The sequence below is a fragment of the Pseudogymnoascus destructans genome (genome assembly GCF_001641265.1).
Source record: "Pseudogymnoascus destructans isolate 20631-21 unplaced genomic scaffold scaffold_5, whole genome shotgun sequence".
Lineage (NCBI taxonomy): Eukaryota > Fungi > Ascomycota > Leotiomycetes > Thelebolales > Thelebolaceae > Pseudogymnoascus > Pseudogymnoascus destructans.
Window position 1 is genome coordinate 808,440 of NW_020167524.1, and position 25,189 is coordinate 833,628.

General features: G+C 46.8%; 4 protein-coding genes across 4 annotated transcripts; 1 reads left to right on the top strand and 3 right to left on the bottom strand.

Moving 5' to 3' along the window:
• Window positions 1–636: 636 nt before the first annotated feature.
• VC83_02513 (uncharacterized protein) lies at window positions 637–2,127 on the bottom strand (the record flags this gene model as incomplete). Its single annotated transcript, XM_024466174.1, has 6 exons — window positions 637–739; window positions 951–1,090; window positions 1,142–1,239; window positions 1,332–1,462; window positions 1,512–1,560; window positions 1,959–2,127. The coding sequence occupies 6 exons, from the start codon at window positions 2,125–2,127 to the stop codon at window positions 637–639; spliced, it is 690 nt and encodes a 229-aa protein (XP_024326431.1).
• Window positions 2,128–10,667: 8,540 nt separating this feature from the next.
• Window positions 10,668–11,683, bottom strand: VC83_02514 (uncharacterized protein; the record flags this gene model as incomplete). The annotated part of the gene is made up of 1 exon (XM_024466175.1): window positions 10,668–11,683. The coding sequence occupies one exon, from the start codon at window positions 11,681–11,683 to the stop codon at window positions 10,772–10,774; it is 912 nt and encodes a 303-aa protein (XP_024326426.1). The 3' UTR covers window positions 10,668–10,771.
• Window positions 11,684–12,676: 993 nt separating this feature from the next.
• On the bottom strand, window positions 12,677–15,370 carry SUV3 (RNA helicase; the record flags this gene model as incomplete). The annotated part of the gene is made up of 1 exon (XM_024466176.1): window positions 12,677–15,370. The coding sequence occupies one exon, from the start codon at window positions 15,368–15,370 to the stop codon at window positions 12,677–12,679; it is 2,694 nt and encodes an 897-aa protein (XP_024326425.1).
• A 169-nt stretch (window positions 15,371–15,539) lies between these two features.
• Window positions 15,540–16,551, top strand: VC83_02516 (uncharacterized protein). The gene is made up of 2 exons (XM_024466177.1): window positions 15,540–15,668; window positions 15,714–16,551. The coding sequence occupies exons 1-2, from the start codon at window positions 15,631–15,633 to the stop codon at window positions 16,408–16,410; spliced, it is 735 nt and encodes a 244-aa protein (XP_024326428.1). The 5' UTR covers window positions 15,540–15,630; the 3' UTR covers window positions 16,411–16,551.
• Window positions 16,552–25,189: the final 8,638 nt, after the last annotated feature.

Genomic DNA, 25,189 nt, shown 5'->3' on the forward strand with positions numbered 1-25,189 from the left:
ACTCCAGTTGGTTGAATCCCATGCAATCTTCATAAGGAGTTTTGTAGTATGATCTGAGTGTTGTTCATACCATCGTGATAGCTTCCACCACTCAATGAATATATCGTGTGTATCCTTAGTCCATTTGACGAATTGGTTTAACTTGCCAATATATTCAAGGCCTGCAGGGACTTTGTAAGGATGCCTGTCCCTCAGTGATGGAAAGGATCTGAGTCGGGCAGGTTACGGTCACATGATAAGAGTTAAGGCAGGTTAGCTGAGTCGGACCCGTTTCGGGTACTTAAGGAGATTGACCCAACGGGGGTTCCTCTCTTCATCTTTTTTGTATCCTTCGTAGTAGACCTATAGGATAGCATCCGTTTAGCCTCTGACTCGCACTCTCATATGCTATTACTGTGAGCTGGGTGCCCTGTGTCCTTACAGACTTGATTTAATGAGGATAGTCGTTGAGAAGACGGAAAAGAGTCTGAGAATACTGTCAGAATCAAACAACTCTGAGTATTGAGATGGCATTTGGCAAATTGCTCGATTATCAGAAGGTTACCAGAAGTCTGGCTACGATGAAGTACTTAAATACCTGGTTTTCCAACGCGAAAGGTACTGCAGCGCTATAACTTTAGCAACTCAAGTTCTCCTCTACTCTAGCTCCAGGAACAACATATCCTGTGCAGCTGATACCTTAGCCCACTTTTCCTTATCAAATTTCTTAGAGTAGACAAGTAAGAACGCCTCTTTGAAGCTAGAACTATGAGTGGATATTTGCAACCATCCATTGTCGACAAGATTGTAAGACTTTGGATACCACTGCACAGGTCCTGGTAATTAGGCCCACTTTCCAAACTGCCTGCTCGTACAAACAGAAATATTTATGTGGTGGGATAACCTCGTGAAAAGTGCTATAATAAACAATTAGTATTGCCAGAAGATTGCTAGGATGATCAGAGACGTACCCTTCCTCTACATCAATCCACGGCATATACTCAAAGAGACGCTCAGGCTTCTTTCTCAGCTTTCCAGCCTTTCTCATATATGAGTGGATACAGCTATCCCAGAAATGTTGCCACTTGCGGAAATTGGACTCTTCATGGGCCTATCAACTATTAGTATCACCAGAAGATTACCAGATTATGAGGTAGCATACATCAATGTGCGCTTGAGTTAAGAGAGCCTGGGTGCTAGTGATCTCTTCATCGGAAAGCTCATCTGGTAGAACAGCCTCGTCATTTAAAATATCTCGCGCTGTAACATAAGCTCCAACTCCAAATCGTCTTCAACCTCAGTATCCTCCCATTCGCTGTTATGATTGTCATCGATTGGAATACTTGAGATACCCTCAAATGCAGCAAGCTCAGACAGAAGTTGTTTGGGCGGAGTAGATGGTGGGGCTTGTGGAGAAGAAGAGGCGCTAATATTCTTGACTTTCTGATTCGCAATGCAAGATGCATGGGTACCCTTCTCAGTCCTGTTTATAGTTAGATTGAGGCTACCAGAGATTACCAGAAGGAACTTACCGAACACAAATACGCTCAACCTTCAATTCATTCTGTAGACGTGTCTTGTCTTCAGTAGAGGCAGCGATATACTTTGTGTAATGACACAGGGCACCCAGCTCACAGTAATAGCATATGAGAGTGCGAGTTGGAGGCTAAAAGGATGCTATCCTATAGGTCTACTACGAAGGATACAAAAAAGATGAAGGGGGAACCCCGTTAAGTTTGTTTCCTTAAGTACCCGAAACGGGCCCGACTCGGTTATCCCAACCCTAGCCCTGAACCTTCCACCGCAACAGGTCCGCATCGACCCTGAACCCTACACCCTTACTGTCCCCCACTATAGTGTAACTCGCTATGTCCTCCTCTACTGGTCCGAAACCACACCGAGTCGGATTTCATGCTTGTGGTGACCGTAACAGCTCTGAGGCGGGTTCTTCGAGTATCTAGGTAAGGAGGCATCCTTACACTTTGCAGACTTATATAACTTCTTTAAGTAGTAGCTCAGATCAGCATGGTCAGCCTTGAGTGCTAAGTGAACAGCCTTCTCATCTTCAGTAAGGTTGGAGACGCAGTTGCGAGCTTTGATAGTATTCGCATTAGTGGAGAGTTCTTCATGTGCCTTGAGTTTCGCCATACTAACTAAACACGTGATTAGCAGAGATCTCCAGAAGTTCTGGCTATAGAATCAAGATAATAAACTTAGTTGAAGTCCTAGTGAAGAGGTAAAGGCTCAAAAGGGAAGAAGAATATGTAGATCGGAGAGTAACCAAGGAAGGTGGTTCTAAGGTCATGGTTATTTTAAAGTTGCAAACAAAAATATTTGTGAAGGAATATTCACCTACAAAGAATTACTGTTCCAAAAACAACACCACAATGCGCACCTTCATATAAAACACATACCTTTCAACCTCTACCTCTTTACTATACTCTTCTTCTGCAATATTCTTTCTACAAACTCACTGTAAGTACACATATCTTTTGATCTACTTCTTTATCTTGTGTTTACTTTACTAACTCACCTTGATATTAGCAAATGACTCGTACCAAGCAAACTGCTAGGAGATCAACTGGCGGCATAGCACCAAGGATGCCACTTGGATTACGGGCTGGCTCTGGGCTTGGCGGAAAGGGACAGGAAAAGGCTGTGGGCACAGCAAGAAAAGCTCCAGTTTGCTCATCTCAAGCTAGCAACAATCATGCTCAGAAGGCCACGCGCTGCACAAAGTCTAGTAAGAGGATTACCAGAGGATTACCAGAGGATTACCAGAACTCTCTAATAAACATATAGGCACCAAGGCTCTCCGCGATATCAGAAGACAGCAACTTGATACTAGCTCCCATTCCAGCGTCTTGTTAGGGAAATCACAGAAGACTTCAAGTCCAATCTTCGCTTCCAGCAATCTGCTATCCTAGCTCTTTAGGAAGCTGCTGAATGCTTCCTCATTCGAGAATTTGAGAGTATGATGTTTAAACATAGTGACAGGGACATACTAACAGTTATAGTGACAAACCTCCTCACTATTCATGCGAAGAGAGTGACAATCCAGGCAAAGGGTATGATATTGGTTCGGCGTTTGCAGGATATGATGTTTAAGCTGTGGGCTTAATCGATGGAAATGTCTCTCACCCAGGAATGAAGGCCAGATGAGTTCTGGCAACCATCTGGTAACCTGGTACCTAAAGGCCAAAGGTTATAGTGTGGAATAGGACATCAACAATATGGGAATGGAGTTGGAGTTATGGCGTCTTGATCAATGAAGTCGCACCCCGTTTTTAACATAGGTATGTTAAAAACGAGGTGCGACTTCATTGATCTACTTAGGTAAGTAATGGCTAATCAAACACGTGATATAACTGAGTTGCCAAGACCCATACTAGGTACTCAGCAAGTGAGTAATCCTCATTCAACAATACTCGGGACATGAGCGAGTAACTCAGCTGGGTGAGTAAAAATTCTACTACTCGACTCGTGAGTACCCAGTGCGCAGCCTACTCCTGCATCAGCTGCATCACTAGATAGCTTCAGAAGAAGAACATCCTTACGATGCTCTTCAATCAATCAATCAATTCATGCATTCCTTGCCCCAAACAGTGACCTACCTAGGTCAACATGTTCTGGATAAAAGTCTGCTAGTGACAGAAGGAGGCTTCGAGGGCGTCGACAAACGGGGTATCTGAAGCGGCTGATCAATAACCTTGGCGGCCATGATGTTTTTCACTTCGACTGATAAGTGCGCTTTTGGCCGCTCAACTTTAGTTTTTGGAGTCTTGGCTATTTTTGCCGCGGTGCTAAGGTTTGGTCCAACTGACTGCCTACGGGATGCTTTGGGAAGTGACTGCCGGCGGGGTGCTTGTGTGAGCCTTTCTGCAATTTTCTGCCCGGTAGCATTTGATTGTAACGCTGACTTCTAAACGATAGAAGACACAGAGGTTCTCTTGCGTAAGGGTTTACTTATCAGAGGAGGCAGGGGATCAGACACAAAGGCTTCAAGTAACACGTTACTAGTATATAACAAATACTGTATTGAGTTGAGCACGAAGCTCCTATCTAAGGAAATACTATCTACTTATATAGTGGCGTCGTGCCTAGTGGACTCTTGGGAACTCACTCGAGTCCTCGGAGTCCTGGACTCTTAGGACTCTTCTCATCATCCTGCGAGTCCGTCACGTGATACTTTCGGAACTACTATTCCCCGCTGCCCCTCCAGGTACCAGGGCCGGTCTCATGCGACCTCCCTCCTTCCTGTCCTGTAGTTGGCCAGCCTTCTTGTTCCGTCGTAACACTCGCTCCCTTCCCCTGGGCATTCGTCTCGAATCCTATAAGTACGTCCATGTCCCCGGGACTCTGCTGCTCCTCAGCGAGTCCTTCAACATGCAACATGCCTACTGACACTGCCCGCAAACTCCAGGAACGCAACGATCTTGTCCGTCGAATAAAGAACCACGGATACGAACTACCCGAAATGGATTCTTGCTCGAACTGCGTGAGGCGAAACATTACTTGCGTGTCGTCTCCAAATGATTCACGGCGGTGCGCCGAGTGCGTTCGTCGCAACTTGAAAGAAAAGTGTGACTGTATGGGTCCTGAGCATCCCGACTGGGTGAAGCTCGAACGGGAGGAGGATCGCCTGGATCGCGAAGAGGAAGAAACCCTTTCGAAGTTACTTCGTCTGCGAAAGCAGAAACGCCTCATCCGAACCCGTGGTAAAGATATGCTCCGGCGAGGTTTGAAAACCCTCGACGAGCTTGATGCGGCAGAGGAGGCCGAACGTGTGGCTGCTGAGAAGCGTGATGCTGTTGAGGCCGAGGAACAGGCAGTTAGCGCTGCCTCCTCGTCTGTGACCGGGACCCCCGCTTCCTCCGATCCACTGGCCTACTCCCCTGCATCTTGGGATCAATGGCTGGCGGATGGCGGCGTCGATATTCCTCCAGCAGTTCTTTACTGATGTTCCTTGTTGGTTCCCACGAATTATCCGTAGGTTCGTAATTTTCCCATTTTATCAAAAACTCTTCTCGACGTCCTACTAACCTTCTGTCTAGGATCGCTTCGACCTCATATTCGATTATCTCATTCTCGGGTTGGAGTTCGGTGTCGGTCGCAACTGGGGTATTTCCTCTTGCTGGTTCCAGTAGTGAGACATGAAATACCGGGTGTAGTCTAGACTTCCTGGGTAGCTGCAGTCTGTAATTAACTGAGCTGACTTTGTTCAATATTTTGAATGGTCCCAATTTCTTGAAGTCCAACTTTGTGCTTGGTCGTTTCGTTTTGATATGTTTCCGGAGTAGGTATACTTTATCCCCCTCCTTGAAGGCAGGTTCCATACTGCGCTTCTTGTTTGCGTATGCAGCGGATCGTTCATTTAAGAATTGGATGTCCGTCGCAAGTTGTTCGTGGAACGATTTCAGTTGTTCCACCACGATCAGGGCTTGTTCAGCTCGTGATTCATCCGGTCTTGGTTGCCTATATGCTTCTGGCTGGTAGCCATAATTGGCAAAGAACGATGAGACTTTCGTTGCTTCTGTCATCGCGCTGTTATATGCAAACTGTGCGATGGGTAAGATCTGAACCCAGTTATCCTGTTGATGATTGACATAGCTTCGCAGGTACTGTTCAAGGGTCTGATTTAATCTTTCTGTTTGGCCGTCTGTCTGGGGATGAAAAGCTGTTGATAGCTTATGATTTGTTCCCAGTAGCGCCATCAATGATTTCCAGAATTTCGAAGTAAAGAGCTTGTCTCTATCTGAGATGATTTCTTCTGGCATCCCATGATCGGCTAATATGACTCGAATGAAGGTATATGCGAGCGCCTCGGCGTCGCTAGCTTCTAGATATGGTATAAACTTCCCATATTTCGTGAGTCTTTCCGTGATGACGAGGATAGAGTCGTATTCTATTCCTGTTAACGGGTCCTTGGAGGGTGGAAGCTTGACGATGAAGTCCAAAGCTATTGATTTCCACGCTCCTTTTGGTACTGGTGTCGACTTGAGTTGTCCGTATGGCAGATGCCTATTGGATTTTGACTTGCTGCAAATGTCGCACTCTCTTACCACTGTCTCTACCTGCTTCCTCATACCTGGGAAGTAGTAGTGTCGGGTGATTCGTTCGAAGGTTCGTGTTACTCCCTGATGACCGTGTGCTGGTAACGAGTGTTGTTCTTGCACCAGCGGGCGTCTCATTTGACTTGGGACATACACTAACCCTTTGTATCGAATCAATCCTTGTTCGTCGATGGCGAAGTCGCCTTCAACTTTGGACAAGACTCGCTTGGCGCATTCGTCTGTTGCGTAAGCTTTCTTGAGTCTTTCCTCGAGTTCTGTATCTTCGATGACTGAGATCGTCGCTAGTAACTCGTTGTACTGTATTCCTGCATCTGTTTTCTTCAGAATTGCTCTAGGTCTTTCTTCCTTTGGGCCGGCGTAGTCGGTCTGTCTGCTGAGAGCATCTGCTCTTGCATTCTCGGAGCCCTTGCGATAGGTTATCGTGAAGTTGTAGGCTGCGAGGGTTTCTGCCCAGCGGACTTGTCTGCGGTTTAAAACCTTGGTCGTGGTGAAATATATAAGGTTCTTGTGATCCGTCCATACCTGCACAGGGTAGGTGGATCCCTCAAGATATACTCGCCACTGCTCAAAGGCAATGACAATAGCCAGTAGCTCCTTGTCGTGGATGTCGTAATTGAGTTCCGCGGGTGACAGTTTCCTAGAGTAGTACGCGATTGGTTTGAACTTACCGTTCTCGTCTGGTTGATTCAGACATGCTCCAATTGCGAAGTCAGAAGAGTCCGTTTCGAGGATGATCTTCTTTGCAGGGTCAAATGTAGCAAGGATAGGTGCTTCCGTGAACTTCGTCTTAAGTTCCTGGAAAGCAGCCTCTGCCTTGTCCGTCCATTTGAATTCGAGATCCTTTCTGGTAAGCTCCGTGAGTGGTTGAGCTACCTTGGAATATCCCGAGATGAATCTTCGGTAGAAGTTGGCGAAGCCTAGGAAGGCTTGCACTTCCTTGACCGTGGTCGGTGTTGGCCATTCCAACACTGCCGTTACTTTTGCTTGGTCCATCTTGATGCCGTGCGTTCCAATAATGTAACCCAAGAATTCGACTTGGTTTTTATGGAACTCGCACTTCTCTGGTTTGAGGAGTAAGCTGTACTCCTTTAGTTTCTTCAGGACGAGTTTGACATGCTTGACATGCTCCTCCTTGGTTGCTGAATACACCAGGACGTCGTCTAGGTAGACGATGGTAAAGATGTCTAAGTATTCATGCAAAGCATCATTCATCAGTCGTTGCATGGATGCGGGTGCATTTGTTAGCCCAAAGGGCATGACTTGATACTCGAATAGGCCATAGCGGGTGCGGAATGCTGTTTTCCACTCTTCCCCAGCCTTGATTCGGATCAGGTTGTATGCTCCTCGCAGATCTAGCTTACTGAAGATCTTTGCTCCTTGAAATCTATCGTGTAGTTCGTTGATTAACGGCAGGGCATACCTGTCCTTGATTGTGATGTTGTTCAACGCTCGATAGTCCACACATAACCGTAGGGAGCCGTCTTTCTTTGGTACGAAAAGCACCGGACTTCCTGCTGGTGATGTGGATGGTCTGATGAATCCTTTCGCTAGGTTATCATCGATGTACTCCTTAAGTACCTTCAGCTCCTTTTCCGATAGCTGATATATTGGTCCGAACGGTGGACTCTTGTCTTTCTCCAAAGGTATCTCGTGATCCCATGGTTGGTGCTTAGGAAGCGCCTCGTTCTTAGGGCCTTCCTGGAATAATTGCTCGTATTCCTTGTACTCCACCGGTATACTCGTCGGTGAGGATGCCTGGGCTAGGTCATCGAGCTCGGAGGTTGCACATAACTCCTTCCGGCCCTGGGAGGGTTTCTCCCGTTGTCGCGTGTCCGTCCGTTGTTCACACGCGCACTGGCTCATCACAACTTTCTCGTTCCACCAGTCGATCTGGGGGTTGTGTTTCTTGAGCCATGGCACACCAAGGATGCATGCATGGTTGTCCATGTGCACGATGTCAAACTGAATCGTTTCCTTGTGCCCGTGTAGCATGACCATTTCCAATGGGACCGTTTCGTGGGTCACCATTCCTTCATTAGTCGAGATGGGCTCTCCATCTATGACCATTAACGGGTATGGTTCGGTTTTCAATTGCGTCTTGAAACCTTGCGTGTCTGCTACTTTCTTTGTCATAAAGTTGCCCGTCGCTCCTGAGTCAATCATTGCTCGGAGGTGTCGCTGTTGTATCCTAGCGACCACATATAGTTGCATGCTGCCCGTCGTGGCGCATAGCTGGTCTGTACTAGGCCTCTTCGTGTCACTCGCCGGTGGCCTACCGTCGAGGACTCCTAGTTTTTTGACTCGTCCGAGGAAGGATAGTATTCATCCGCTTCCAATGGTGGTCCTTGGGGAGATCGTCTCCCTGTCTCTGCTGCGTCGTTCAGCAGGTGTGGATATCTTTCGTATACCTGTTCGCTTTTGATAGGCAAGTCCCCTTCAGACTGGCTTCGCCTGAGGGCGTGAACTTGCTCTGCGTCTCTGAAGTGTATCCTGGGCGAGGATCGGGGAAACAACTGATTCTGGTGTTTCTTTTTCCAGTGGAGCTTGCAGTCATCTTCGCTGCAATACTCCCAGTAGACATACGCGTGCCAGGGATGATCAGTCTCTGTTGCGTCTGTCATTGATAGTTCCCGCTGTCCTCTCACCCATGCACTATCTTCCCTCGGAGGCGTGGAGAACGTGTCTAGTTGCTCCATGGCTCTCCTTTCGATGCGTGGAGTGGGTCTCGCATTTTCCCGTCGGAGCATATCTCTGGCTTTCTCGTCGTACTTCTTCAGGGCTCTCCTGCGGTCCTGGTAGTAAAGTTCGACGCTTTTCATATACTTCAGTTTAGCCATATGCTTGACATCCTTCTCCAGTTCTTCCGCTTCTTGGGCTTCCAACTTAGCTACGTCTTGGGACGTGCCAAGCAGCCTGCGGGTATTCGTTAGTTGGTCGTAGTATCTCCAGAGGTCATCCTTGCAGTCGTCCACCTTGCACTTTAACGGGAGTTCCTGTAACAGGTTCCCGTAGAGGTCTTTAAGCATGGGGATTTTCCTCTGGCCATTGGGTTTGTCTCGTTCGGCCCTAATCTTCGCGTGGGCGTGTTTTGCCATGCGTCTTACTACGTTCTTGCACCGTGGACTCATTGGTTCCGTAGGTGCGAGTTCATCGAAGGTCTCCTGTTCCGAGAGGGTGAACGATTCCGCCTCCGACCCTTCATCTGAGCTCTCGTCTTCTGGGGTGCTTTCGCCGTTTATTCCCCAGTCCTGTTTGCTCACAAACGTTGCGTTCAACTGTCCTGTCCAGGTGGCATTGAGTTGTTTGCCGACTTTGCGTCCGCCGTTCCCTTTCTTTGGCTGTCTGCAGTCTCGGGCCATGTGGCCTGGCTTGTCGCAGTTAAAACAGAGTCGTTCCTTGAATTGTCTGTCTTTCTTAGGGTCACGGGGTCGTCCAGGTTTGAACGTGGCATCGAGTTCCATTGGGTCCGACCAACGGTTGTCTCGCGGGTGTTGATCCCGTCGTCTGCCCTCGTTTCCCCGGTAGGGGTAACTTTTCTTGGGCTTGTCATAGGTCCGACGTTCCTTCTGGAATTCGTATAGTCGATTGTCGATTCGGACCGTATGTTCGATTAGCGCTACCATGTCCGTTGGTTGTTGTTCCAAACGGGCAAGTTCCATACGTATATGGCTCTTCAGCCCACGTCGGTAGTGGCTGATGAGTGCGCTGGCGTCCCATCCTGTCTGATTGCCGTATCTCTGGAATTCTGTGGAGTATGTGAGGGCGCTGCCAGTCTGCTTAAGTGCAAACAGATGGTCTTCTGCGGTCTTAATCTCATCGATGTCTCCGAACATGCGTCGGATTTCCTTACAGAATCCATTCCAGCTGCCAAACATAGTCTGCGTAGTTGTCATGCTTCCATTGGTACTTTCATATTTGAAATAGTCCTTGAGGAATGGTTCGATCCATCGCAGGGCTTCCCCCCTAAGGTAGGACGCAGTCCACAGGGCATAGCTCTCCTGGGTGGGAAACTTCTCATCATTGAAGTGCTGGTACAGTTCGACCTGTAGCAAAAACACCTCAAGTTCCTTTCGGTTGCCGGAGTAAGTGTCGGGCAACTTGACGCGTAGAGTTTCCTTGAGTTCGTTGACGGTGGGTGCGTCAGGCATCTCCTCATTCTCAGGCTTAGACCTCTGAGACGAAGTTGGCGTGGTGGGGGTTTTCCCCTTCGAACTGACGACAGACATGTTGCTTTGTGTATGAGCCAGTGCCTCGTAGAAGTGGTGCTCAAAGTGTAACGCTGACTTCTAAACGATAGAAGACACAGAGGTTCTCTTGCGTAAGGGTTTACTTATCAGAGGAGGCAGGGGATCAGACACAAAGGCTTCAAGTAACACGTTACTAGTATATAACAAATACTGTATTGAGTTGAGCACGAAGCTCCTATCTAAGGAAATACTATCTACTTATATAGTGGCGTCGTGCCTAGTGGACTCTTGGGAACTCACTCGAGTCCTCGGAGTCCTGGACTCTTAGGACTCTTCTCATCATCCTGCGAGTCCGTCACGTGATACTTTCGGAACTACTATTCCCCGCTGCCCCTCCAGGTACCAGGGCCGGTCTCATGCGACCTCCCTCCTTCCTGTCCTGTAGTTGGCCAGCCTTCTTGCTCCGTCGTAACATTGATCTGTTGAGGTAAGGAGTTTCCATCTTTTTATATGGCTTCTTTCTCATAGATTTTATTGCATCATGAAGAAACTCATGCCTTCCTGATCACATCTAATCCGCCACTTTCTCTCCACCTGCCGGAATAGTTGCTGAAGTTGTACCCATTCTTCATGTGGAAGGGCATTCATAGCTATTACAACTGTCTGCGCCTCATCTTGTGTTGTGGAATTAAATATGAGCTGAAGATGTTGGCCGGTGGGGTTGTATGAAATCCTCCGAATAGTGCCGAATTCGACCAAAAGACACTCTCTGTCGCCATTGACAACCCTTAAAGCTTCTCTATCAATTCCATCCCATTCAAGAAACATCTGCTTTGACGTGTAGCTAGGGTTATCGCGTTTTACCGTTTCGTCTTTCGTTGACAGAAGCTGAACTTCGAACCGGGCATCTCTCTTTGCATAATTATTCGGCGACAGTTTCTTTGGAGAGACATCTGTTGCTGGCGGTTCAGGTGCAGGTGTGGCTGCGGCTGCGGTGGGCCCTGAATTGTTCGTTGTAGAGTCTGTATGTGTTGCCTGTGAAGGATTGTTGGTGGAGTTGGTCTCGTTGAGTAAGATTTTATGGCCGTGACGGGCTGTAGGTAGTATACCCGGTTCTGAAGTTGAACTGAGAATAGCGTGCGAACCAACAGGCCTAGGTACTGCAGCAAAGCCACTGCGAGATGTGCGAGGGGATTTGGTGGGGCTGATATTTCGAGGCTCCTGACTGTCTTCAGGAAGCTTCGAATTCTTCACAGAAGACTTCTGAGAAGATTTTGCTCTCAATCGGGACTGCTCAGCGAGAGCTTTTGCGGCTGCCTTTTTTCGCCTCTCCATTGCTGCTTCTTCTGCATCCTGGGGTGATTTGGTGTAGTTTGTTGTTACTGGAGTCTTTGATGACTGGGGCGAGCTGCCAGGTTCGCGTGAAGTGGTACTCCCAGCCATATTGTGAGTATCAAGAAACTGTAGCCTGTATTGAACTCTACTTTGAACTCTGCTTTGAACTCTGCTTGATATCGATTAGGAATGACCAAAGCGCAAATGTTAGTGTAGCCCGCTGTCTTACTTTGGGCTGGTGTGATAAGTTAGTTTAATATCACCTAGATTGATTTGCAAAGAAAGCACACGCGTATGCTTACCACTTCACTTTATGCAACGTGGAATAACCATGTGACTCTAAACGTCCTATTCACTCACTACCTCTGCTCTGATCCTCGCAGTGGAAGATGGTAAGAGTCGGCTTTAGCACCTTGTCCACATGGTAAGTGAAATTGAGTAAAAGCTCGAGGGGTGCTCAGGGTTTGTGCTGACAGAATGCTCTGTAGTACCTGTGTTGTAGAAATATAATGTTATTGATGGTAGCATATGTATAAATAGGGTGTTGCTGAGGTTATATGAGATGTGTAAGACGCATCTGTCACAGGTGATGATAAGAAAAGTTGCAGAGATGTGGAAGACAGCTGTAACAGCTGGTTATGGGTAAAGTTATGTCCACAAACAAAGAACACAAGTCAGGAACGTGAATATCACTCATATCCCTTTTACCCACACAGAAATTTATTAAACAAGAGAAATCTACAGCGGTGGATTATTGAAGTGAAATAAACCACGAGAGATAAATTTGTGACGAATAGAAACGTTGGAAATTATGAACTGTTCTCACATAATCTATTGAATTAATCTTATATGAAGAAGCTGAAAATGCGAAGGTAGACTAATAATAATTGGAAGGTTTGTCCGCTTTCAGAAATACATGGCTACCCGTAGCCTTTATCCATCCTTATCTTACATTCTATGTCCTTTGCTCCTTTTCCGGAGATGCCGCTATATAATCCAACAGATACAATAATATACACTCACTATCATACATATAATATAAAAGCCAACACTGATCTTTGATCTTTGGTCAGGCGTATTGCCGTCGTTTAGCTGTCACCACTAGTTTTCAGCATTGGGTATATTCGAGGGCTCCTCCACATATTCGTCATCGTCTTCTGCTTCGTCGGCAACTGCTTCTTCAGAAATCGCTTCTTCATCTGCCACGTCTATCAACGGCTCCTGGCGATCCTCATCTTCGTAGCTCATGGGCGTGTGAGTTTCAGTTTCCACAGCCGGCGCCTTTAAAGCGTCCTCCTCAGCCTGCTTTTGAAGCGCCTTTAATTTGAGAGCTTGAACCACACGTCTCCGATTCTCTTCGAATGGCACGTTGGCTAGAGACTCATTAATTTTTTCTTCCACCAGAGATTTAATATGGAACGCTAGCGCCTGGCTTCGGAAAACACCAGCGAACCGGTAGCTGAGCCAGAGATAGAGTGTGATGCCTTGATGAAGTGCCTCTAACTTGGAAAGGTACTCCTTCCCTTCTGTCAGAGTCTCATCAAGGAGTTCAAGATTCAGAGCAGGGATTTCAAGGAGGTCTGTAGCACTCCGGTTTGCGATAATAGCTGCTAGTGCCTCTATAATCGGTCTCTGTTCTCTCCGTTTGACATTTGCGGGAGCTGCTATAAAAACCAGCTGATCTTGGAGTGTCAAGTTGAACGGTTCGATCATATCAGCAAGCAGTAGCTGCTCATTGAAATCACAAAGGGTAAACATAGGGTTAAGAGTTGCGAACTCGTTCAGTCGTAAAATTATGTAGCTTAGGGGCGTGCCTTTTGGGAAGTAAGCTGCGAATTTCTGAAGTATCGTTGATGGAGGGAAAATCCCTGCAGTTTTGAGAGGCTCCACGTCGGTGCCCATAGCTCGCTTTAGAAGAGCATGATCGACGGCATCAAGTGTCGTAGCCAGGCCAACATTCCTTCCCACTTGTCGAGAGACCTCGCCTGTAGGGCCATCTTTCCTTTTCATAGCCTCTGCCGCAGTCTTGTATCTGCCGGCACGTCCAGCAATCTGTTTGATTTCAGAAATAGGAATGTTGCGGTGGGATTTCCCGTCGAATTTAGACAATGCCTCGAAAATGACACGCCTGATGGCTAGGTTCAACCCCATGCCAACAGCATCGCTGGCAACGAGATAGTCGTACTCGTTGTCCGGGTCGTTGAATAACGCAGCCTGCTGTGCCCTAGTTTCTGGAGGAAGAGAACCATACACAACGGCACATCGTTTTCCGGTGGCTCTCTCTACTTCCTTTTTCATTGCGTGTATGGCAACTCTTGAAAATAGAATGATGCAATCTCCCTTCTTAAGCTTGTCTAGCTTCCCGTGGAGACTCTTCCCCATGCACTCCAAGGGGGTAAGACGCTCGTAGCGGTGTACCGTCAATTCATCCCCCATCAACTTGCATAGGTTCTGTATCAACGGAATCGTCCTTAACTCACCGCAAATGTGGATTTCTCTAGCTCTGACACCAAGAAAAGCTTGCGTCCAAGCCCAACCACGAAATCCATCGCCCATCATTTGAATTTCGTCTATCACTGCGACCTCAACCTCGGTGTTCAGTGGAACCATTTCAACCGTGCAGCTACTCATGGTGGGTGTCGGGCCTTCTGGAAACCGCCGTTCTTCGCCGGTTATTAAGGAACAAGGTTTCCCTTTTGCGTTGAGGCGAGAATAAACTTCGTGAGCAAGAAGACGAAGAGGGCCAGCGTAAAGGCCAGACTCGGCTTGCTCTAAACGTTGAAGGGCGTGGTAGGTCTTTCCGGAATTGGTTGGCCCAACGTGTAGATGTACTTTGCGTTGCAACGCTCGAGTAGCAGGGAACCATTCAATGGGGTATCGTAAATCCACGAATTTTTGCTGTTGTCTTAATGTTTGTGACGAAACTTTGGCGTCACATACAAACTTCGTAAACAAATATTTGATTCGACCGGGCAAGTCATATGGATCAATAATAAGTACTTGCCGCAACTCATTAAACAATGATGCTTCATCGGAATTATTGACTCCACTGCCTTCTGGATTGCTAGTCTTTGATAATTTGTCTTTGCCTGTAGGATTCTTTCCGGACTTCTGCTGACTCTTTGGATTTGTAGCAACATAACTTCTTGTGAGAGAGGCAGCAAAATCATCCGCCATCCTGTTAAATTCTTCCGCGGTTGCGAGTCCGGTAAACCCATCTGAATTCGAACCCGCTGGGCCTTGCGGGTCATACGCCTGTGAGATTTCGGATCGCAAGTCTTTAAACTCTCCTAAGATGCGCTTATGGATAGTTTCGAGTGGTATATAAGCATAATCTCGACGGGGTGTGCTACCGCCGAAGATGCTGTGCGATGCTGCTTGGGGAGTGCGGACTGGGATATGACGCCTATCTGACGAACGTATAACATCATTGGGTCCGAGGAATAAAGAATGGGCTCCTTTGCCCGGAATTCTTATCACAGGATCATTTCTCGGCTCCCTCTTTGTTTCTTTATTTGCAGCCGCAAACCCCCGTGGATTCGAACCATCGTAAATTGTGTGACGGCCTTCCTTTCTCTTGCCCCTAAGACTTCGCTCAATGTCTCTCTTCTCACTGCGAGTGATGGGCGGTGGGTTTCGTGAGGGGCTCAATAGGTCGTCCAATATGCCCGATTGAACGGGCCCAGTCGAAAACTGTCTCTTGACATTGGTTGTGGCCGGCCTGATAAATCGTAACTCAGCAGAGCCAAAGGTGCAAAAGAAGCAAACCCCGCCTCTCTGTGTGGCCAGTACCATCTGGCAGTTCTTCTCCGTTCGGTACAATAGATGTTATTCCCACGACAAAAGGCGAGCCAGAGTGGTAAAAAAGTTAGGGACCCAAGGGAAATAAATGTTCGGGGCGGAATAACTAATTTCCATGATGGACGTCATGAGCAACCTCTCATCAACTTGCTCTACCAGGCAAAAACAAGACCAGCTTAATCACAACACTGTTCAAACTAACAAGACATCTACAAGGTAAGAATTGCATGGTTAAATAGCGGAAACCAGGAACCATGGCATCTTCATCTGCTCCCCCGACGCCTCTCTTGTAGTGAGTCTCTTGAACCCCAAGTCGAACGTTCTAACCGTGTTCCAGCGCCTGCATTGCCCATAACACCACCATCCTCTCAGAACACACTACACCTGGCGCATCATCAACTTCGTCTCTAGCCTCTCTTATTCTTCCGAAAATATCACACGCAACTCCGCAGAAATTGACTTACACCCATAACGACAACTTCGTCCACTATATAGCCTCGGCCCCATCAGAGTACCCAGATAGCCCCACGACAGGCGGCCTTACCTACCTCGTTGTCGCACACTCATCTGTTGGCCGTCGCATCCCATTTGGCTTCCTCGTGGAGATCAAGAACCGCTTTCTCTCTCAGTTGGAACCCTCAGCAACCGATTTCGCCTCCCTTCCAAATTATGGGGCTGCGAGCTTCAATGGCGAGCTGAAGAAGTTGATGGTTGACTATGGAACGACACAGAGTGGGAAGCAAGATGCGATAAGCAACGTGCATAACGAAATCGAGAATGTGAGAGGCATCATGACGGAGAACATTGAGAGGGTTCTGGAGAGGGGCGAGCGAATTGATCTTTTGGTTGATAAAACCGACAGGCTCGGGGGAAGCGCACACGACTTCAGGGTTAGAAGTAAGGGACTAAGGAGGAGGATGTGGTGGAAGAATGTCAAGTTGATGGCGCTGCTTGTATTGGTAGCCATCTTCTTGATATATTTGTTTGTTGGCTTCGGATGCGGCCTTCCTGGATGGTCGAAATGCATTGGCTGAAAGCAGCATATTCTACGAGGGCGAAATTGGCTTGGGCGTTCAGGTTTGGAGATGGAGCAGCTGACTCCGGGGTTCTGGTTTGTAGTTTTAACTGTAGTCAACAAGTTAACAAGCGCAGTATCTTTATTTGAAAGTAACAAGCAGCCTCATTATTGCTAATTCATGAGTTCTGTTTGGAGTATCGTGACACAGTGCCTCTTTCCCTCCCACATAATCCAAACAGTTCCATGGTACAGTAATCACTGCCTATAGCGGACGGGTCGGTTCGAGTTTTTTAAGAGTTTCTGCTAACGTAAGTCGTGGCGTAAACGGGATAATGGCGTAACCGGGATAGTGAGGGATTGCCATGCATCGACAAACCAACACCAACCCAACATGGTGCTAAAAAATAACGTGAAAGCTCAGGAACTCGAAGTCTTATTAGCGGAAGCTGTTGCTGGAGTTAAATCTGGCTTGTACAAATGTTGAAGTGTATGATATCACTTGCAGCGGTAGTATAAGTCATCAAGTTGAGTTGAACAACAGTTCACTGTAATATGTGTTGTATTGTTTTTTCTGAGTGAAGCTATCTACGGAACTATTTGTGGGTGGTCCGCAACCCGATTCGGTTGGCGAGCCACACGCCCAACCAATCAGTCTGAGCAACCTCCTCCTTCAACACACCCCTTTGCATGACTGAATTGAGGCCATTCCCATTTCCTAGGCCATGATCACCTTCATCTGAAGCTGCTGTATGAACTTCTCATGTTGTGTGGCGGGTAGCGGCTTGGTCAATCCATCTGCTGCCATGTTGGCTGTTTCCACATACCAGAGGTCAATTGACCCGTTTTCAATGTGCTCCCGAATGAAGTGGTGCTTGACATCGATATGCTTGGTTCTCTGGTGGAATTTGGGCCAAGCTCAATGAGCCTTGGTTGTCTCCATAGATCTTCGTAGCTTGAATGTCATTTCCTGTGTACATCATCTGCTTCATGATCTGTTGTAGCCATAGTGCTTCTGACACTGCCTTTGCGAGTGCGTAGTACTCTGCTTCTGTGGTCGATTGTGCCACGGTCTGCTGTCGCTTTGAAGTGTGTGAAATCACACCTCCGGCGAAGAAGAAGGCATTTCCAAGGACCGATTTACGGTTTGCTTTATCGCTTGCATAGTCTGAGTCACAGTATCCATGGAGCTGCGTATCGCCTTGCATGCCATATTCGATTCCAAGCATCTTTGTGCCTTTTAAGTAGTGAAGGATTCGATCTGCTGCTTTCATGTGAGCTGGCGAAGGATTGGTGAGGAATCTGGACAGAACAGAGACTCCATATGAGATATCTGGTCGAGTCTGGACAGCGAGGTACATGAGCGATCCAATCTTCGATCCATAGAGTTCAATTTCTGCGTGTGAAGCCTTGCCTTCAAATGGGATCATGACTTCTGCAGCTCCTGTAGCCACAGGTGTGTCCACTGCCTTGCAATTCTCCATGCCATAGCGGTGCAGAATCTTTGTGATGTATGCATCTTGACAGGGAAATTGTTCCTGCCTCTCTGTTGCGTGTGATCCTCACCCCTACAAAGTATGCTGCTGGCCCAAGGTCTTCAATTTCGAATTTTCGCATCAGCTCCTTCTTCAGCCCTTGGATTGTTGTGATTTGTTTGCCAATGATCAGCATATCATCCACATATGTGACGATGAGGATTCCAGTCTTCTGATTGCAATAAACGCTGTAATCGCTTGCGCATGTAGTGAATCCAAGTCCATGAAGTGCCTTTGCAAGCTCTCTTTGCCAAAGTCGAGGCGCTTGCTTCAATCCGTAAAGTGCTTTCTGTAGATGGCACATCCAATTTGGCGCATTTTCCAGTATGCTGCCATTGACTTCCCAGTCTGGTGGAACATCCATGAAGATTTCTGTGTCCGTATCAGAATTGAGGAAGGCTCCAACCACATCCACTTGCTCAATTTCAAGTCCGAAAAATGCTGCGATTGCGATTGCAAGTTTCCATGTTGTTGTCTTGCACACTCCAGCATATGTCTGATCAAAATCAGTTCCCTGTTTCTGTCTAAAACCTTTTGCAACCCATCTCGCTTTGCGCTTCATGATAGAGCCATTCTTGTCTCTCTTGGTTTTGAGGACTAGCTTTCCTGGTAGCACTTTCGCATGTGATGGTAGTTGAGTTCGCTGCATAAGCTTCCAAGTGCCCTTGTGTTTGAGGTTTCAGTATTCCTTTTGGATGGCGGCTTGCCATTCTGGCCAGTCTGCTTGCTGCTTTGCTTCTTCAATTGTATTTGGATCATCGTAGATAGATGTATGTGCTCCAGCTGTGAATGCTGCAATGAATGCTGAGCTCGAATTCTGGTTCTGTGACTGTTGAGTGAGCTTCATAGCTTGCGGTGGCTGTTGTGGTCGCTCGCGGGTTTGGTTGCGGGTGACCCTGTTGAACTCAGGTTTTGGGATATAAACCTTTTGAGTTCTCCTCGCTGTGATAGTGGGCATCAGCTCTATATCCTCGTCATCGACTTCTGAGTATTGATCCAACTCATGAAGTTCTAGTTCCTGAGGTGAGTTTTCGGATTCTGAGATCTCGCTCTCATTTTCGATTTCTGAGTGATGCTCTTCATGCTGTGTTTTAGAGACTCGTTGAATTAGATCTCTGTCATAATTTGCCTCACCCCTGGCTCTATGAGGCAGTGTGATAGATGCATCTTCATTATCGCTTTCAATTTCGTCCTCATCTGGGAATGGCTCCGTAATGAGTCCTCCTTCGTCGAATCGGACATTTGAGGATCGCACTATGCGATTTTTGAGTGGTCCTCTGCATGTAGGCACATAGATTTTAAAGATATGTGTGCCTTCATATCCAACAAGAATTCCAACTTCTGCCCGTTCTGTAACCTTTGCACTTGTGACCCTCTTTTCCTTTGGGATTTGTACATAAGTCTTGCATCCAAGCACTCGAAAATGTGCTACAGATGGGCGGTTGTCTTGTCCAGGATGAAGGTTGTCTGTAAGAGCTTCGTATGGCATCTTGCCTTTCAACTTTAAAGTTGCTGTGCGGTTGGTAATAAGTACAATTGACTCAAGTATGAGAGGCCAGAGGAACTGTGGAATAGTCATGTCGATCATCGCAGTCCGCGTATGCTCGCAGATAATGCCAATTGACCGCTCTGATGTGCCATCCTGCTCTGGGTTGTAAGGAGTTGTCATTTCGACGACTTGCCCAAGTTCTTCTGCAAGTTCAGTGAGCTTCTCCATTTCTTGATGATCTTGCCAAATTGTGTGTTAACCATCTTCTGATATTTAATGAGTGCATCATATGCCTCATTCGTCGAGCGATGAAAGTATGCCCATCGAACAGTTGTTGCCTTTTCTGTAAAGATAGTTGCATATTTCTTCTTTCCAATTCCTTCTGGCGTGATCATGACCACGTCAATGTGAACTTCATCGAACGGTTGCAAGTTTCGAGTTACAGCTTGTTTGCGAATGTGTTTCTTCGCCTTTCCTCTCTCGCATGGATCGCACAATTGGAGATCTTCATCTTCTTGTTTTTGGTGTAAGGTCTTCCTCATTAGAGATCGCCATGCCTCTTACCATTTTTGAGGTCTTCTGTACATTCGCGAGGCCAAGATGTCCAAATCTGCGATGCCAGAGTCGAATTGAGTGTGGAGGATTCTTCTCATTTTTGTGAGTAGTTGCTGGGAATGCATAGGCTCGAGGTGATGCTACAATTATCATCATATTCTCATCGAAACGGAACGGAACATTGGAATACCTTTCTTGTTTACAACCAAGTTCTTGTCCGTAATATGCAATTCACCCCTTCCTAAGAGCTTTCGAGCTCCAAAGATGTTCATTCCGCAGTTTGGAAGATATTGAACTTTGGTGAGGTGTAGGGTGTGAATGTCTCCATCATCTGTTGCGCATTGCAATGTTCTTTCGCCTTGGCCAAGTGGCTTGGTGATGCCACTTGCTGTGTCAATGGATGGAAGAGTCAATGAGGTTTCGTATGTGCCACTGTTGAATTCCTCGATTGAGCTGGCGATATGTGTCTCTGCTCCAGTGTCAAATAATGTGCCATTTTGAATTGGCGACCTTGAGTGGTTGAGTTGAACACAAATGTATGTGGTGGCGTTCTTGCCAAATTGACGATCTTCATCTTCTTCATCTGATGAGTTGTCATTCTTTGCCTTCTTTAGCTTGTTTGATTTGCTACTTGAGTTTGACGGCTTAAATGGCATGAACTTCTTTCCAGTCCGTTGTTCCCATTCGTCTTGTTTGTGATGAAGCAGTTTTCAGGTTGTTCCCATTCGTGACAGAGCTTCTTGTTTGTGATGAAGCAGTTTTCAGGTTCATGCCTCGCATTTGAATTATCACAATTCTTGCACATCTTGCCCCCTTTGCCCTTTGCACTATCTTTGGGTTTCGAATTTGGCTTGCCCTTCTGATTTGGCTTTCCACTGTAGTGTGCGCTTCCATCTGCTTTCTTGTCCTTCTTGCGAGCCTCATCTGTGATATCTTCAATGAGTGCAGACAGTGTGAGTTTTGTGGCTTCACTGCGTGTATTCGAGCGCTGGCGTTCTGCCCAGATTGGCCATGCATCTGAAAGTGCCATGATGAAGAGGATTGGGTGTCATGCATCTGGTGGAGAGATCTCGAGGTTGGCGAGCTTCTCAATTGCTTTCTTGAACCCAATGATGAATTGTTCAATGTTTTCGTAGTCTTCGTACTTGATCTTGGTGTATGTTTCAATTGCATTGAAGTTGAGAACTGCGCCAGTTCCTTCATATTGAGACTGTAAGATCACCCACATTTCGCGTGCTGACTTGCAACCTGCAAGCAGCTGTGATGGTGTTTTCTTCACATTAGTTTGGATGATGAGTTTCATCGATGCATCTCCTGCTTTCCATGCTTTCCATGTGGCGAGTTTCTCAATGTCCACCTTCTCATCGAACTCATCTGCTTGTGGAGGAGCTTTGCCTTTTGGGTGTACGAAACGGACAAGGTCGTTGGCATCCGCGAGGTCCTCCATTGCAGTTTTCCATTGTATGTAATTCTCCTCTCCTCAGAGTTTCATGTTCTCTGGGAGGTTATTCCGACCTCCATTGCCTTCACCCATTGTAAAAGGTCTTGTGTGTTTTGATAAGGAATTTCGAGTTTGTGAGAGTTGGATGATGGATAATGAATTCGATCTGGGGCTTCCTAGATTGTAGAATTGATCTTCTTCTTCCTCTTCTTGCTGAGTTGAATCGATCATCTGCTAGAGGTTCTAAGTTCGTCTTGAGGTTTTCGTGGAGTGTATGTGCTGTATGTTTAGCGCTTGTCCACGAATTCAGATTGTATGTGCTGTAATGAGCACTTCTCTGAATATGATAACTTTTGGCTTTGCGATAGCTGGGCTCATAACCTGTTGAAGTGTATGATATCACTTGCAGCGGTAGTATAAGTCATCAAGTTGAGTTGAACAACAGTTCACTGTAATATGTGTTGTATTGTTTTTTCTGAGTGAAGCTATCTACGGAACTATTTGTGGGTGGTCCGCAACCCGATTCGGTTGGCGAGCCACACGCCCAACCAATCAGTCTGAGCAACCTCCTCCTTCAACATCAAGGATGCAATGAATTCCCTGAGGTAGGGGAGCCATTGGCTGTGGGAGAGGCCAGGCTCCGACTCATGCTGCACATTTTAGGAAGAATGAAACCACCTGATTGAGGAATGTCCTTCCGAGCCGCTTCACCCTAAATTTGATTAGGAATCCGATCAAAGCGGAACTGATTACTGCGCTAAAAACGACCGCCTTTGCGAGAACAAATTATGAGCGGACCTGGTAGGCAATCGACATTTTCAGCAGCTGATAACGAACTGTTGATTCAGCTGAAAGAGGATGACAAATCGCCATGGGACGAAATTGCAGAGTTCTTCCCAGGAAGGACCAAATGGACGTTGCAAGTGCACTACTGCACAAAGCTGAAGGCTCGCGGACGTCGAAGTACAAAAAATGCAAGGGAATATGCTCATCAGGGTTTTCAATGGACGACTTAGCTGATCCACAGCTTCAGGATGCTCTTCCTTCTTTTACATCAATTCTATTAGCAACTGCCGATTCGACTGAGGATGCTCACGGAAGCAAACTGTCAACTACACCAGGAAATGTAGAAAGCACGGAGGTGCAGCCGTTTCGTAGCAGCCAAGGAGTAGAAAGCAATGTAGTTGCCATTGACGCCATGGAAGGGAAATGGGAAGTTGAAGCGCTACTTGCCAAGTCAAAAACAGGCAACGTGATCTGGTACCTCGTGAAATGGGCAGGCTTTCGAGATAAGGATAATACGTGGCAGAAACGGGACGACATCAGTTCAGATCTCATCATTGACTTTGAGGCGAGTTCTCGAGGGAACCATTTGGGCGTGCAGTTACTCCAAAAACGAGAACGGAAAGGAAAAGATAGAGTATTTTGTTAAGTGGACAGGTCGTCCAGCAGGTAAAAATTCTTGGGAGAAGGAAGCTACAGTAAGTGTGCGCGGGTAATGGAGTTTGAGGCAAGGTGATGGGGGATATCATTGCATTTGCTAAAGAGATGAGTTTCCTTTTCCAATAGGTCTTAGTTTCAGTCATGGTAGCACTTTAGAATGGCCGTAGGCCTCAAAGCTCCCATTTGGTGTCGCAAATTCATGATAGACACCATACATCCATCTCATGCCTTCCACACGCAGGCGTTTTAAATCCACGAAACTCGGTCCAGTTGACGCTTGGATGTCACGGCCGATAAGAACGGCCAGTCAACAGAAACCCTCCCGTTTTCGGACAGGCTAAATGTAATATTTTAACGGCGGCGCCCTTGTGGCGTTGCTGTGCAATTCATGCAGAAGCCATGGCCACAGTTATCATTGTCATAATAGAACTGCATTTCGTTTCGAGTTCGACACTGGCAACATGTCCACTTCCCGGCCATCCCTGTCATTCGACAGGTTGATATGCCACAGAGTCCGGTGCTGCCAGAAGTGTTTGTTTGGGCAGATGCATAGGGAGTTTTCTTCCCATTGCCGTCTCTAGGAGCATTGGAACAGAACCGCCAATGGCCCGGCTTGACGTGACCACAAACACAATTCTTCCTTCGTCGGTTGCACATTATGGAAAAATAATATGTACAGTGGACGGTGACTGCACAATGAGGGCGTCGTCTGACTAGTGTAGGGTTCTGATAGAAAGAGTGGTATAGTTTGCCGCACAGAGGGTGACCAAGGAAGCTCGTTGTTGACTTGAATAGGACCAGAGGCTTGATAGAGATATGCTAGCGAGACGAAGAAAGAATACTCTGTAGTATAGAAAGGTTTGGGACAAGTTCTGTGTTACAAAGTAGAGATATCAAGTTCTGATACAAATCTGAGTGGAAACGATTGACTCTAAGTACCTCAACAACATACCACAAGAGATATGAGATTTTTTAACGCCAACATAAATCTAACACTATGCAGGTCTATGTTATCTAACCGTTATGTTTTACCTTTGGTCTGGCGTGGCTACTTTGTTTCCAAATGGGATGCAATAGGCGGACAAGGCACTGGTTACATATGTTGTTAGTGTTTCGCCGACAGCGGCGCTAAACGTCAGTATTTCGGGCAGAGATCAAGGTAAAGAGCTCCTAATACGCAGGTAAGAAACCCTTCAGGTCCCCAGGTCCCCTATTTTCATCAATTTGGCTAGTGTGCGTCATGGGTAACCGACCCCACTGGGTAACCTAACCCAGACCGGCCCATGGGTCGGTCTGGGTGGAAAACTTCCACCCAGACCATGGGCCGGTCTGAAGCCAATAACCCACGGGTACCCACCAGTCTGCCAAGAAACCAGTCATGGGACATTTACATTTGCTATCACGTGTACTTTATATATGTGAGTGTAGTTTGTATAGGACGTATAATTTACAAGCAATTACTATATTTATTACTATAGATCTATGTTACGCCATGACTCCTGAATTTCCCGACCAGACCGAGACTTATTACGGACCTGGCTTAACTCAACTGTTTCAACTACTGCCTTCTGGGGCAACTGGGCCCCATTATCCTTCCGTGATTTCTTTGCAATAGGAAGTGAAGGTAGTAAATAATCACCCTCACTCTGGCTAGGGGGTACCCCCTCAAAATCGTCTACCTCATGGTCAATAAAGTCAAAAGTTGAGAGATCAACTTGACTTTGGTAACGAACTTGGCTTTGCTGGCCTTGTGACTGCTGTACCCTTGGCAAGCTATGGAGACCTTGTCGTGATTGAACAAATTCAAACCGGTCTTTGTTCCGCCTTGTCCGGTCATAGGTATTTGGCTGCCTTGGGCTTCGGTCTGGAATGTACTGTAGTGCCATCTTCTCCTGGATATTATCAATTAGAGCATTATACTCAAATGATATTTCCTCATCATTCATATAGGTTGAATCAATAATATCCGTAACTGAGTAGTGTTCAAAGAGCTGTTCCCGTTCGATTTTCTGTCGGTAGAAGACAAGCATAATACCCCTTATTGTCTCAGGGGCCATCTGGTTGCGCCTATAATTGCAGACAGCATAGGCAGTACTAAAGACCCACTCAACGAGGGCTTCAGATGCAGGAATACAAAGTATATCCCGGGCCATAGCAGCAAGCCCAGGGAATAATCGCTCGTTATCTTTCCACCATAATAATGGTGGTTGGTGGGAGGGTGCTAGTAAAAGTTAGTAATTATTACTATAATTATTACTATAGACTTACGGAGAGCAAGGTACCGCTCAATCTCTCCTCCCTGGTCAGTGGCCTGACTTAAGGAGTTATAGCTTCG